This window comes from Mirounga angustirostris, unplaced genomic scaffold (assembly GCF_029215605.1).
Source record: "Mirounga angustirostris isolate CCGP_5_RB_7025 unplaced genomic scaffold, mMirAng1.0.hap1 SCAF_15, whole genome shotgun sequence".
NCBI classification, from domain to species: Eukaryota; Metazoa; Chordata; class Mammalia; order Carnivora; family Phocidae; genus Mirounga; species Mirounga angustirostris.
The window spans coordinates 85,586,075-85,598,276 of record NW_026991723.1 but is presented as its reverse complement, the minus strand read 5'-3'; the positions used below and the strand labels follow the sequence as shown (position 1 = coordinate 85,598,276).

At 49.7% G+C, this 12,202-nt stretch overlaps 1 protein-coding gene across 7 annotated transcripts in view; it reads right to left on the bottom strand.

Annotated features, from left to right (window-relative positions):
- The window catches only part of RALGPS1 (Ral GEF with PH domain and SH3 binding motif 1), a 315,913-nt gene that overhangs the window by 156,886 nt on the left and 146,825 nt on the right, over nt 1–12,202 (bottom strand). For all 7 annotated transcript variants that reach the window (XM_064579740.1, XM_064579737.1, XM_045883159.3 and 4 more), the window contains 2 exons: nt 10,404–10,493; nt 7,545–7,637 (listed from right to left, as the gene is read on the bottom strand). In XM_064579740.1, coding sequence (XP_064435810.1) covers nt 7,545–7,637; nt 10,404–10,493 — 183 coding nt within the window. The remainder of the gene's footprint in view (nt 1–7,544; nt 7,638–10,403; nt 10,494–12,202) is intronic.

Sequence of the window (12,202 nt, the reverse complement as noted above, 5' to 3'; positions counted from 1 at the left end):
GTCAGGCATCAAATGTGTGTCCCCATTTGTCCAACCTGGTTGAAAAACGAAAAAGGCTAGCTAAGACAGGAAGGGTAAGAAACAATGAGAGGGCTCTGGAGAGAACAGACTCCATTATGGGGAGGAGGACCTTCAGGAAGAGGTAGTTAGAGAAACAAGTCTCTAAGGATTTCAACCTGTAAAGACAGGGCTGGAGAGGCCCTCAAGGCCAAAAAAAAAAGCACAAATAGTGGCCTGGAGGTAGGAACACACAGGGATGCTCCAGGGAGCAGTAGTTTGGCAGCAATGTTGCTTTGGACAAGACTGGAAAGGCAGTGCACTCCTATGTCTACTGTGCGACATTATTCACAATGGCCAAGATACGAAAGCAACCTAAAAGTCCATCAACAGACAAATGGATAAGGACAATGAGGTATTTGTATACAATGGACTATTTATTATACAGCCATAAAAAAGGATGGGGTTGTGCCATCTGCGACATCACGGGTGGACCTACAGGGTGTTATGCCAAGTGAAATAAGTCCGACTGAGACAGACAAGTGCCATATGATTTGACTCAGAAACCAAATGAAGAAACATTTAAGAAACAAAAAGCAGAATCCTGTAAATCCAGAGAACAAATTAATGGTTGCCAGAGGCAAAGGGGTTGGGGGGATGGGCAAAATGGGTGAAGCGGGCGGGAGATACAGGCTTCCAGTTGTGGAATGAGTAAGTCACGGGAGTAAAAGGCCCAGCGGGAGGAATAGAGTCAGTGATACTGTGACAGCGTGTGTGGTGACGGATGGCGGCTACACCTGTGGGCACAGCAGGATGTATAAACTCATGAGTCACCGTGTTGTACACCCGAAACTAATGCAACATTGTGTGTCCACTACACTCAAATAAAAAAATTAATAATAATTTTAAAAAGACTGGAAAGGTTGTAGGGAGATGGAAACTTGCCACTTGGCAAAGTATGTTTTTAGCGTTGCCATTTGGAAACCACAGACATATGACGACCATTTTGGCTACTCGTTCTACTCTTCTGATACATCCACTCGACTTGCAAACAGGGCACCAATCACAACAGCCAAGCATGAACAGCAAATACTAATCAAAGGGGTAAAGAATGAGTCGATTGTGGCCATGTGTGGACAGGGAATCCCTCTGGCTAGCCCTTGCATCTCCCGTGCACACGGCTTGGGCCACTGAGGGGCTATGTCTCTGATGGCGGCAGATGCTCCACTGGCCACAGCGGAAAGGTTATGGTTTTTTTTGAGGTCAGGAAATAGGTGTGAAGTAGGTATGAAACCTTTCGGTATTTGCTGCCGTTGCCAAAATGCCTCTACTGTGTCCTCTATGCTCTGCAGTATGTTCACTACCTGCGAGCATTCACTAAGCACCACACTCTCAAATCTAAGTTTCCCCCCAAAAACACCCATCAAGACATACCAATCCTCTTATCCCAGCTCTGCATCTCCCCTGACTCTCAGGGATTGCTGGAGTCCAGGGTTAGAAACCCAAATGATGGTTAAAAATTGGCTGACATTATATGCATTATTATAAAACTGGGGATGGTGAATCAATGTTCAAATGGCAGGTTAAAAAGAACGGCATCAAAAGGATTATATCAGAACTTCCCACTTGGGAAGAGTGGTGGGCAAAGAGCCCCCAGCCAAGCAAGGAGTATGAAAAACCAAGTGAAGACACTGGAGCTCTTCGGGGCGATCACTCCAGCAATGGTGTGAGGAAGGGCCCGGGAGACCAGGAGCAAGGAGAGCAGCCCAAAAGATGGTGATGACCTCAGGTCAGAGATAACCAGGCCTGGCTCACTCGAGAATAGTCAAAAATAACACTAACAACAATAACAGCTGCAGCTAATACTCACCCAACACACTTCCCGATGTGCCAGACACAGTGCTCAACATTTTTTCATATATTTACTCGTTTAATCCTTACCATAGAGGCAGGTCCGAGGCTAAGCCCAGGTATCTGATTCAAGAGCCTATGTTCTTAATCTCCATGGGACACTGCCCCTCACTGTCGGCCTGGGGTCCCCACACCGATTCAGGTCTTGTGTACTCAGACCCCATAGCTGCCTGAGGTACAGGCTGGGGTGACAGTTCCCCAAAGGTGACTTCTTTTCCTCATGCTTTCATGGGGCTCCCCCAAGCTGGACAGAGATGTTCTGATGGGTGACACTTGAGGGTTCTTGGGTTCGTATGGGTAGCTGAGTTCCAGCCCCCCATGTGCACAGGGCCTGCGACCTGGACCTTCCTCCCATGCACTCAGGAGAACCCTAGAGCAGCCACAAAGCCAATACACAGTGGCTTCTTCTCAACTGTGCTCACGGTGCTGACTCTGAGAGCATGCTTTATTTCCAGCACATGGTGACTTCCCTTTCTTGGCTTCTGGTTCAGCTTTGCATCTTGGTTTTTAATTTGGTTGTATTTTATCCAGCATTTATTTGTGTTTGTGTGTTTGGAGCAGGCAATCAGGAGGGAGGGGCTTATTCCCCATCAGCTCTGTCTACCATATTGCCTCAAAGTCCAAAACACAATCTGCTAAGAGAGTCTTCTGGCACTCACGATCACTTCCTGGAAACCAAAGCTTGATTTCAGATGTGCCAAGCGTGAGCTGTCAAAGGAACATGGAAGCAGAGGGCTGTGCGGAGCAGGCGTGGGAACAAGGGTCTAGGGCTGCAGAAGGAGGCTGAGCATGAGCTGCAGAGACTGCCTCCACTGGGCTCTGAAGCGATGGTGAAGCTCTCCATGCCGTCGGGTCCCCAAGGGATAGGAAGCAGATGGGAGGGCGGGAATTGGGGTCAGAGCCTCACAGAACACTTATATCCAGTGGGCGAGAGGAACAAAAGCGGTCAGGGAGGAGCCAGTTGTCAGAACAGCCAGAAGAGGACTAAGCCAAGGGAAGGAGATTTTTCAAGAAGGGTGTGATGAAGTATCTAATGTTGTGGCAATGAAAGGAAGGTGAGGGTGACCATGTCAGCAGAGTTCATGACTGGGACCTTCTGAGAAGCAGTGCAGGCACGGCTATGAGGAAGGACAGGGGAATGAGTAATTGGAGACGTAAACGTTGGTTTCCTCTGCCCTCCAACTCCTCACCCCCTCACCCATCTTGCCTCCCACCTGAGCCGAGGCTCAGGAAAACCTGAAAGAGACAGCCCATGCCTACCACCACCTTCTCAACAACATCAGAGGGGGGCCCCTGGGGCACTACATCAGACACGGGGAGCAGAGGCACTGCCTGAATAAAAGACTTGAAAGTCCAAAATATGTGAATGCCACACATCTGCCTTCTCAGGACCTTTGCAAAGTGGCTGTTCTCCAAACTGCAGAGCTTGATGACCCTGTGACCCCAGGTGTCTGGAGAGGTTCCGTTTCCAGGTCCCCACCCTGCAGACCAGGCCACCTGGCCCACTGGCTAGGATTTCCCCTTGCTGCTGCAGATGAATCAAACTGCCTGGATCAATTCAGTAGGAGCGAGCAAATCATGATAGGAACATGCAGACAGCCAGCAGAGCGCGTGTGCATGTGCGTGTGCGTGTGTGTAGCACATGACTATAATTACTGTAAAGAGTGACTCACCCAAACTCCAGGAATTCCATACCCCCAGGTCACTCATGAGTAAGTCAGCCTCCTCCTGGGACCACCCTGACCAGAGAAAAGGCTTCACCATCATCCTAGTTGCTCAGGCCCCAAACCTAGAAATCCTCTTCATTCCTTTCTTTTCTTCCTCTCCGACATCCCACCACACAAATCGGCCAGGTCTGCCTTCAGAATGCCTCCCCTATCAGTCTCTTCCTCTCCTGTGTATTGCCACCTCCCCATCCCAACCAACACCACCTCACTGGATGCTGTCTGACCTCCTGACCAGGCCCCATTTCCCATCTTGGCCCCCTGCACTCCCTGCCCAGTTTGTTTTCCACACAGTAGCAACAGTAATTTAAAAAACAAAAAATGAAAAGCAGCTGTAAGCCAGATCATGTCCGGCTCCGTGCACTTGAAACAGAACCTAACTCCTGTCCTGGGCTGTAAGCCCTTCACAATGGGCCCGCTGCCCATCCACGGCATCTTGCATCAATTTTCTCCTGGCCCACAGTGCCCCTGCCACACTGGCTCTGAGTTTCTTGATGGCACCAAGTTTCTTCCCACTGTGGGTCTCTGCACTGCCTGTACCCTCATCCTGGCACAGCCGGCTCCCCGTGTCACTCGGGCCTCAACTTAGTGCAGTCTTCCTTCTCGGAAAGGCCTTCCGGGATGCCCCACGCTCCAGCAGACCCCAGTCCTCCTCTCTCACACCCTCTTGTCTTGGTCTCCTGTGTCACTCCCATTCCCATAGGACAGTTCTTCGCTCACTGCTTCACATACTCAACAAATGTTTATCCATCACTTCTTATACCAGCAAGACAGGACATGTGTTTATCCTTCCTCAATAATGTGTCTGTCTCCTCTGAACAACACAAAAGCCCATAAAGACGGGGCCCTTGACCGTAGCCTCAAGGTCTGGCATGGAGGAAGCATTCGGTAAATATTTGATTTGTAGAATGAATAAGAGCCGCACGGTAGCGCGTACTCAGGAAACCAGAATTGACCGATTCTGTCTTGCTCACGTCGCGCGGCCTTGAGGCAGCCAGTACTCCTAAGAGGCCCCAGTGCTGGGATGAATCAGGCCCCACCTGTTTTTCCAGGCCAGCAGAAGGTGACTCCCTCCCTGTTTGCACGTGAGCCAGCATTTACTAGGGCCTACTGTGTGGGAGCCTGTAGGCTGAGACATCCACGCTCCACTTTGCTAGGGCTAGATGTCCTGTCAGGAGACTGACACCTGCTCAGTGTCAGTCTCCAACCCATCCCAAGTCACTCAGTTGCTGGCACCCTGCAGGCAGCCATGGACAGGTCAACGGGCTGCCCTGCCCTACAGCTAACGACCAACTGGCCCTCGCTGCAGGTCATCCATGGTGCAACCAAGTGGCAGGTCTCTGACACACCCATAACTCCCTTCTGTCCAGGTTTCCCAGATATCCAGGGTTTCAGTGCCACCCCAGGGAGAGCACTCGGGGATCTAGTCACACCCTATCCCTGAGGGCCCGAGTGCCAGCCTCACTTCCCAGTGTGTGTGCCTCTTTCTCCTTGCCCTATGCCCAGCCCAGCCTGACTCCAACACCGGGCTGCATCCCCGACAAGCCATCCAGTACCCTGGCCAAGAACACGGACTGTGCACGCCAGGAGAACAAGGCTGCATCACACCAGCTCCAGCACTCGCCAGCCCTGGGATCTCCGTCAGGCCACCACACCCCTTGGAGCCTCAGTTTCTTTCTCTAAAAAATGAAGACTCTAGGGGCGCCTGGGTGGCACAGTCAGTTAAAGTGTCCGACTCTTGGTTTCAGCTCATGTCGATCTCAGGGTCACGAGACAGAGCCCCACGTCAGGCTCTGCCTTCAGCGCAGAGTCGGCTGGGGTTTCTCTCTCCCTCTCCCTCTCCCTCTGCCCTCCCCACCTCCTCCTCGCTCTCTAAAATAAATAATTTTTTCAAATGAAGACTATGCAAGCACTGACCCTCTGGGCTGCTACAGCAGTGCCTCCTCTGCCCCTGCTCCTCCCAGCTCTGTGGGCCCATGAGGTCTCCCAATACCAGGTCAAGGGAAAAGTGCGGAGAGGGGAACAGCTCTTTTTTGGCAATACTTCTATGGCTAACCTCATTGCCAGAAACGATAGCAAATGAAGGAAAAGATTCAGCACAGTAGACATATACAACTCAAACAACAAGCATATACTCAGCTGGGCACCAGGGATACAAAGAAAAATCGGACCTCATCATGAAACAAGGCAGCCGAAGGGAGAGGCAGACCTGTCGACAAACCATAGAGCAGATGTGCTGTGTGCTTGTAACAACAGGTGTGGAGAGAGTGTCGGGAAGAGATGCAGCTGCCGATTCCACTGGGCTGGGGTGATCTGGATGAAGGTGAAAAAGGATGAATCGGGCCCCCTCCAGTTCCCAAATGCTCTGTGCCAACCACTGTCCTAGGGCCAAAGGACAGGTGAGTGAGAGGTGGCTTGCAAGACCCCCTTTCTGCCCTCACCAACTATACAGCTTCTGCAGGTCATGGAGAGTCACCACATTGCTGACAGTGAGGTTTGTGCACGCCGAGATCCATAATTCATCTCTCTGAGTCTGCACATAGCTCCCAGTAGCCCAGGAAAAAATAACAGCATCTAAATAATGGAAAATTCATTTGAAAAAGACTCTCTAGGCAACTTTTGAAAAAAGATGGACTCAGGGACTCACAGGCCTGGCAACAACAGGAGAGACCAGCGGCTTCCAAACTTGCTTTCAACCTCCCAAGCCACTGCTGACCTGAAATCCACCCAGGAGCCCAGTACATCAAACCGATGTAAACAGAGCTGCTCTGGTGGAAACAGTGCCCAGGTGTCTACTTGGCACCCTCCTCCTCTTCCCCATCCCCTGGTGGCCATCAAGGCAGCTCCACGGAACCCTTGGGGCTCCACGAAGCACTGACACAAAACCACTCATCTGGGCCAACCTCTGAGTAGATAGAGGGAAACAAGTCCCACAGAAGTCATGCTCTGAACAGCAGCTGAACACAAACCCAGTTTCTGACTCTAGGCTAAGACATGTCGCTCCACTTTGCTAGCGCTAGATCTACGGAAAATAGCAATTTAAAAAAACAAGGCTCATTTCTGATCACCTACAACATAATCCCTAAGTGTTTTAAAGGTCCCTGAATTAGCCAAGTATGAAACTGAGCCCAGCCCCGCAGACTGGCAGAAAGAAGTTTGGAAATGAGTTGCAGAAGCACAGCTGACAATTCCATATAGTTTTCTTCAGTTCCATGGGACATAAACAGGTCTTGAAAGGCTTGGGCTGTGTGGCTGTGGGAGACCCTGGACCAGGCGGGCCAGGAGGTGAATGCTAATGAGCTATGGAAATAGCAATTACTTCCCCCATGTCAGGCACTGTGCCAAGCTAAGGAGGATAAAGAGGTCTGAGATATTTTTAAAGTATTTTTACAGCAGAAAAACTTTCCTACAGACTCAATTATATAACTATCAGACTCCACCTCTGAGCTGAAATTATCCATGGCCTTCAGGAATAAAAACAAAACAAAACCCCACTTCTGTCTACATGAGGGCCACAGGTTTCTCCAGAGAGACTCATAGCTATAGGGCCAGCAACCCAGGGCAGCTGCGAACCATCAGCCCAGAGACCTTCCCAAGGGCAGTTCGGAGCCTGTCAGAGAAGAATTCCAGCCAAGTGGAGGGCAGAAGTCATGTCACTGACCCAGCCACCACACGTGACGTTATGGGTCCAGGAAGGTCCACTCGAGGGGGCTCTGGCCCCAGCCATGTTGGCATCCTCACAACTTCCTCGTCCCAAAATGAGGCTCAGGTCCCTGAAGAAGACAGGATCCCAGGGAACCCACAGTAATCCTCTGTGACTGGCAAAGGGCAGTCAGAGAAAGCCTTCGGGGGCTCGAGGAATGAAGAACTTCACCAGTGAAATGAGAGCCAAAATCAAAGGAATTAACTTACAGCCCAGGTTTTTGTCAGCCTGAAGATGGGTGCACTTTGTAATGCTGATACCACAGACATGAGAGAATGAAGGTTGTTGAGTTCTAGAAGTTTCTGAAAAAAAAAAAAAAAAAGATATGGAATAGATTATTTTGCTGCTATAAACAACAGAACAAAAACATGCTCAAGTGTTACCAAATGTTGTCATATTTACGAAAATTCAATTATACTTAAAAATATCTCATGTAGAAAATATAGTTCTATGGAGTTCATAGAAACCATATGCTCTTTTTCTTTCAAATTGTCAAAAGGTGAGTCTGCATCTAAAACACTTGCAAAATTTTATAAGCTGACTAGTCTGGTTGCTGGATAGAAACGTGGCTCGGGATAAGGTTTGATAATGTCCTTTATGTTCTTTTTTTAGACGAATCAGAACTGTCCCAGCGGGCTTTTGTAAACTGAAGCCTTGGCTGTGCCCACAATATCCACGTGGGTCTTCTGCGACTACCTTACACCCGGAACAAGAGGGGCTGAGGGAAGATGTCACCAATCTGCGTGATCCCCTCCGCCAGGAAGAGAGAGCTCTAGCTTCTCGGTCAGTTGACCATATGCTCCTTTGAACCAAACCCCACACTGGTGAGAACATTTGGATTCAATTCAGTCTCACACAAGTTCCCTACCATGGAAGACAAGAGTAGGGGACACAGCCTAGAGTAAGTACAGAAAGATGTAACTGCTCTGTTCTAGGTTTGGTGCTGAGGGAAACCGGCTAACAGGATCGGGGTCCACTTCTCATTCTTGGGAGCCAGTGAGGTTTGGGCTAGCGAGCGGGCTCCATGGTTCCAATCCCAGCTCCCAATACCCATGTGTCCTGTAGCGAGTTGCCTGAGCCTGCATGCTCATACCTACAAGGAAGGTAACCACGGCACATATGCTACATGGGAAGGTACGTGCAAAGTGCCAGACCAGTGCCTGGCACCAGGGTGAGTGCTCTGTGCCTTGTGGGCTGCTCATCCCTTATCGGGAAGACTTCTCCCCTGCCTGCCCCCTCACTTGTCTTGGGTATACCAAGCTCAGATGCCCTTTCCTCTAGTATGTCTTTCCTGAACCTGTTCCCAAATCTAGGGAGCTTGGGGACCCTGTCTATGTGTTCCCACAGCAGTGTGTGCATCTCCTCAGCACACTGGACTCTAGTCGCTTTTACCTGCTTCTCTCTCGCCCTGCACCATGTGTTCCCTGAGAGCAGAGGTGAAGCTGTATCTGCCATCATATCCCTAGGGCCTCATACAACACACAGTAGGGCCTAGTGAAATGAATGAATAAATAAAAAGCCCTTATACCTAGTCCTCGCGGCTCTGTTCCTACTCAGAGATTTCTCCTTTACCACACAAGTTAATGCTTCCTTTCATACATCTTGTAACAATCTCTAATTGTTTCCTGTGTGTAATAATAGATTCTCGGAGAGGACTGAATTTCATCCTACGTATCTGAATTGCTATGCCTGTCACACAATTTCTTTTAGAGCTGAAGGTCCTCTGGGTGATCCCCTAATCCACCCCTCTCATTTTGTAGAAGGGAAACCAAGGCCCAGAGGAAGGAGGGGCCCGCACAAGAACACACTTGGGGCACCGTGCCAATATGATGAGCCACTGTTGGAAGATGGCAGAGATTAGGGAGGGATTGTTTTGTATTCTTTGGACAAGCACCGCAAACTCGTTTCCTGAAAGCACCGGAGGGCTGGAACTCCATCCCGCTTTCTCTCGTGGCCCAGCATGAACTCACTGACAGTAACAAGCATCGTCAAGCCCAGCCCCAGCATGGTCCCAAGCACTTCAGAATGCACACGACGTGAAAGTGTCTGTTGCCCCTGACATACTTATGGATGGATGCCCTTAACCTTCCCACGAGGGGCAGCAGAGCAGCTCCCCTGAAGGCCAAGAGACATGCTCCAGCTCACTCGCTGTAAGGTCCTGGGCAGGGACACTCACTTCTCTAAACCTCCCCTTCCTCCTCTAGAAGTGGGAGAATAACAATGTGAACACCAAACACGATCATTTCAGTAGAGTGGTTGCTATGATGCCAGCTCATAAGGGCATCCGTAAAGCTTAGTGGGCCTAGGATCTGGGTGGGAACACAACATGTGCACACAGCACACAGCGAACCAGGCAGAACAGCAGTGCGCTGCCCAGATGCAGGCAAGCCCCGTGGTCACGGCAGCGTAAGGAGAGGAGCTGACAGGGTGAGGAGAGTGGTCCGGGAGAGCCCATATGGCATCACTACCTGGGCTGGCTGCCATAAGGGAAGAGGAGGGGAAAGGGAGATACAGACGCAAGCCTGGTGCTCAACAACTGGCAAGGACAGAACCTATTGGGGGGGGCAGGAGGTGGGAACGGGGACCAGCAGGGTCACTGGGCCTAGGCCTGAAGCTCAGGATGGAGGTGGGGTGAGCTCTGCTGACTGCGGACAAAACTGCAGGATGGGATGGTAGCTCATAGCCCATCAAGCCCCAGTACTGGCTGAATCTGAAGGAAGAGGATGAATGGACCCTAGAGGGAGCCCCCACAGCCTCATAGAGAGTCTGAACAGCCAGCTAAAGAGAATGGTTGGCTGCCATAATAACGGGTAGATGGCCACACCACCGTGCGTGCACGGGGGCGGGGAGCCTGAGTGGGCACCTAGGCCGGTCTTACAGCCTACAGAAGTCAGGTCAGAGCCTTCTGTTTGAACCCAGCCCAGCATGCCCAGAGCAAAGTAGCTCTCAAAGTACTGAGGAAACACATTCTGCAAAAAGGAAGGAAGGGAGGGAGGGACGGAGGGAGGGAGGGAGGGAAGGAAAGGGGGAGGGAGGGAGGGAGGAAAAAATAATAATAAAGAGCTTACCTTGGCTATTTTCACAAAATGGCTCAGGATTTCTGCCCTTATTTTTAAAGTCTGTGCTGTTAGAATTTCTCGAACAACCCAAAAACTGACCTGTAGAGTCAAATACACACACACACACACACACACGAGAAGTGGTTAAATACTGGACCACCCTTGTCGCCCTCGCCCACCATAGACAGGGATTTCCCAGAGGTCAGGAAGCTGGAAGAGCACAGCCTGGGGTTGCAGGTGGTTGCGGGTTCCTTTACGACACCCAGCCCTGCAAACGGGTTCCTCCTTCAGCACCTCCCCTGGAACACACACAGCGGTGCCAAGAGAGACAAGTGTCCCTATCCGGGGAGTTACTGGGCCTCCACAACCTATGAATCTCTCTGAAGCTGTGGCAGGAAATTTTGAGATGAATAGACAGATTCCTGCTCAGAAGGCCCCCAGTTGTGGGAAAACCATGGATGGATGGATGGTTGGATGGATGGATGGACAAACGGCCAAACAGATATGTTCACTGGCGGTACCACCATGAGATCTATACCCCCAGCCAGACCTCAAGTAAGTAGGATTCGCCAATATTTGCACAATTGTAACAAATTTAATTTTCTAGGAGAGGTTCACCCAATAATTTATATGATATGAAAGTGTCTTTCAAAGTTCCATAAAGCAATGCAGGTGAAGGGACATGTTTTTCTAGAGACCACTTATGCCGAAAGGACATGTTGGTACTTTGGGTTCAGAACATTATTCATGCTTAAAAAAAAAAACAAAACATTATTCAGGCTTGACCTCTCACAGAAATCAACATCCCCGAGCCCCTGAATCCTTTTGGGAACAGGCAAGTTATCTACCAGGGTAGAGTTGACCCACATGACACCTCAGTACAACACAGAAGGGGCTCCGTGCCAAGAAAGTCTGGGAAGTGGTTACTTTCTTGTTTATGTCTTGCTACTGTAACAACAGTGCTGTGTGACACACAGATGCCCACGGATGGAATGACAGCACAGCCGAGAGAGAGAGAGAGAGACGGCTGAGGAGAGTAGAGGGATGTGTGGAGTTGAAAGGGAGGGAGGCAAAGGCATCTAAAATACAAAGAAAAAGAGGGATATTCCAGAGTCAACAAAGCACCTTTACTGCTGCAACCAAATTTTTTCCCTTTCCTGAAATAGTCACTTTTCAACGAGAAAACAAGGAAAGAGTAACCGAGAATCAAAAATTTGCTTTTTATGTTAAGCAGGAATATTATAGAAAAAGTTTTTTCCGCGTAATTATCTGTGGTTGCCTCCAGGACATGCCTGGGTTTCCATAGAATCATTTTTTCCAAGGAATTGCCTAAAATTAAGTTCAGACTCAATCCTTTACTAGCCAGTTATGGAAGAAAGATTTTCTGGACACCAAATGATATGCCCATAAACCTCATATTTTAATACATGCACATTTTTATGCCATATAAACAAGTGTGATAGTTTATATGCATAATTTAATAGATTCCTACGTGCCAAAAAATCACACATATTTAAGGCATAATTATGGAGCATGGCAGAGTTGATAATGATCTCCAGCACACAGTGTGCAGAAGCTACTCCGGGTCAGTTCAATTCAACAGACTTTCATGCAGCCTGTTCTGTGTGCAGGCTCTGGGCACTGTGAGGCCAGACCCTATCAGCCCTTGCCTGATACAGAGGTGACCAAAGGAGGAGGCAGGATCCTCTAGAAATCACGTGGCAATCCTGGACATGAAAGAAGTTCAACCGAAGCAGACTGGAACATGGGGGAGGTAATGACAGAGGAAGGCCCACTGGAAGAGGTAA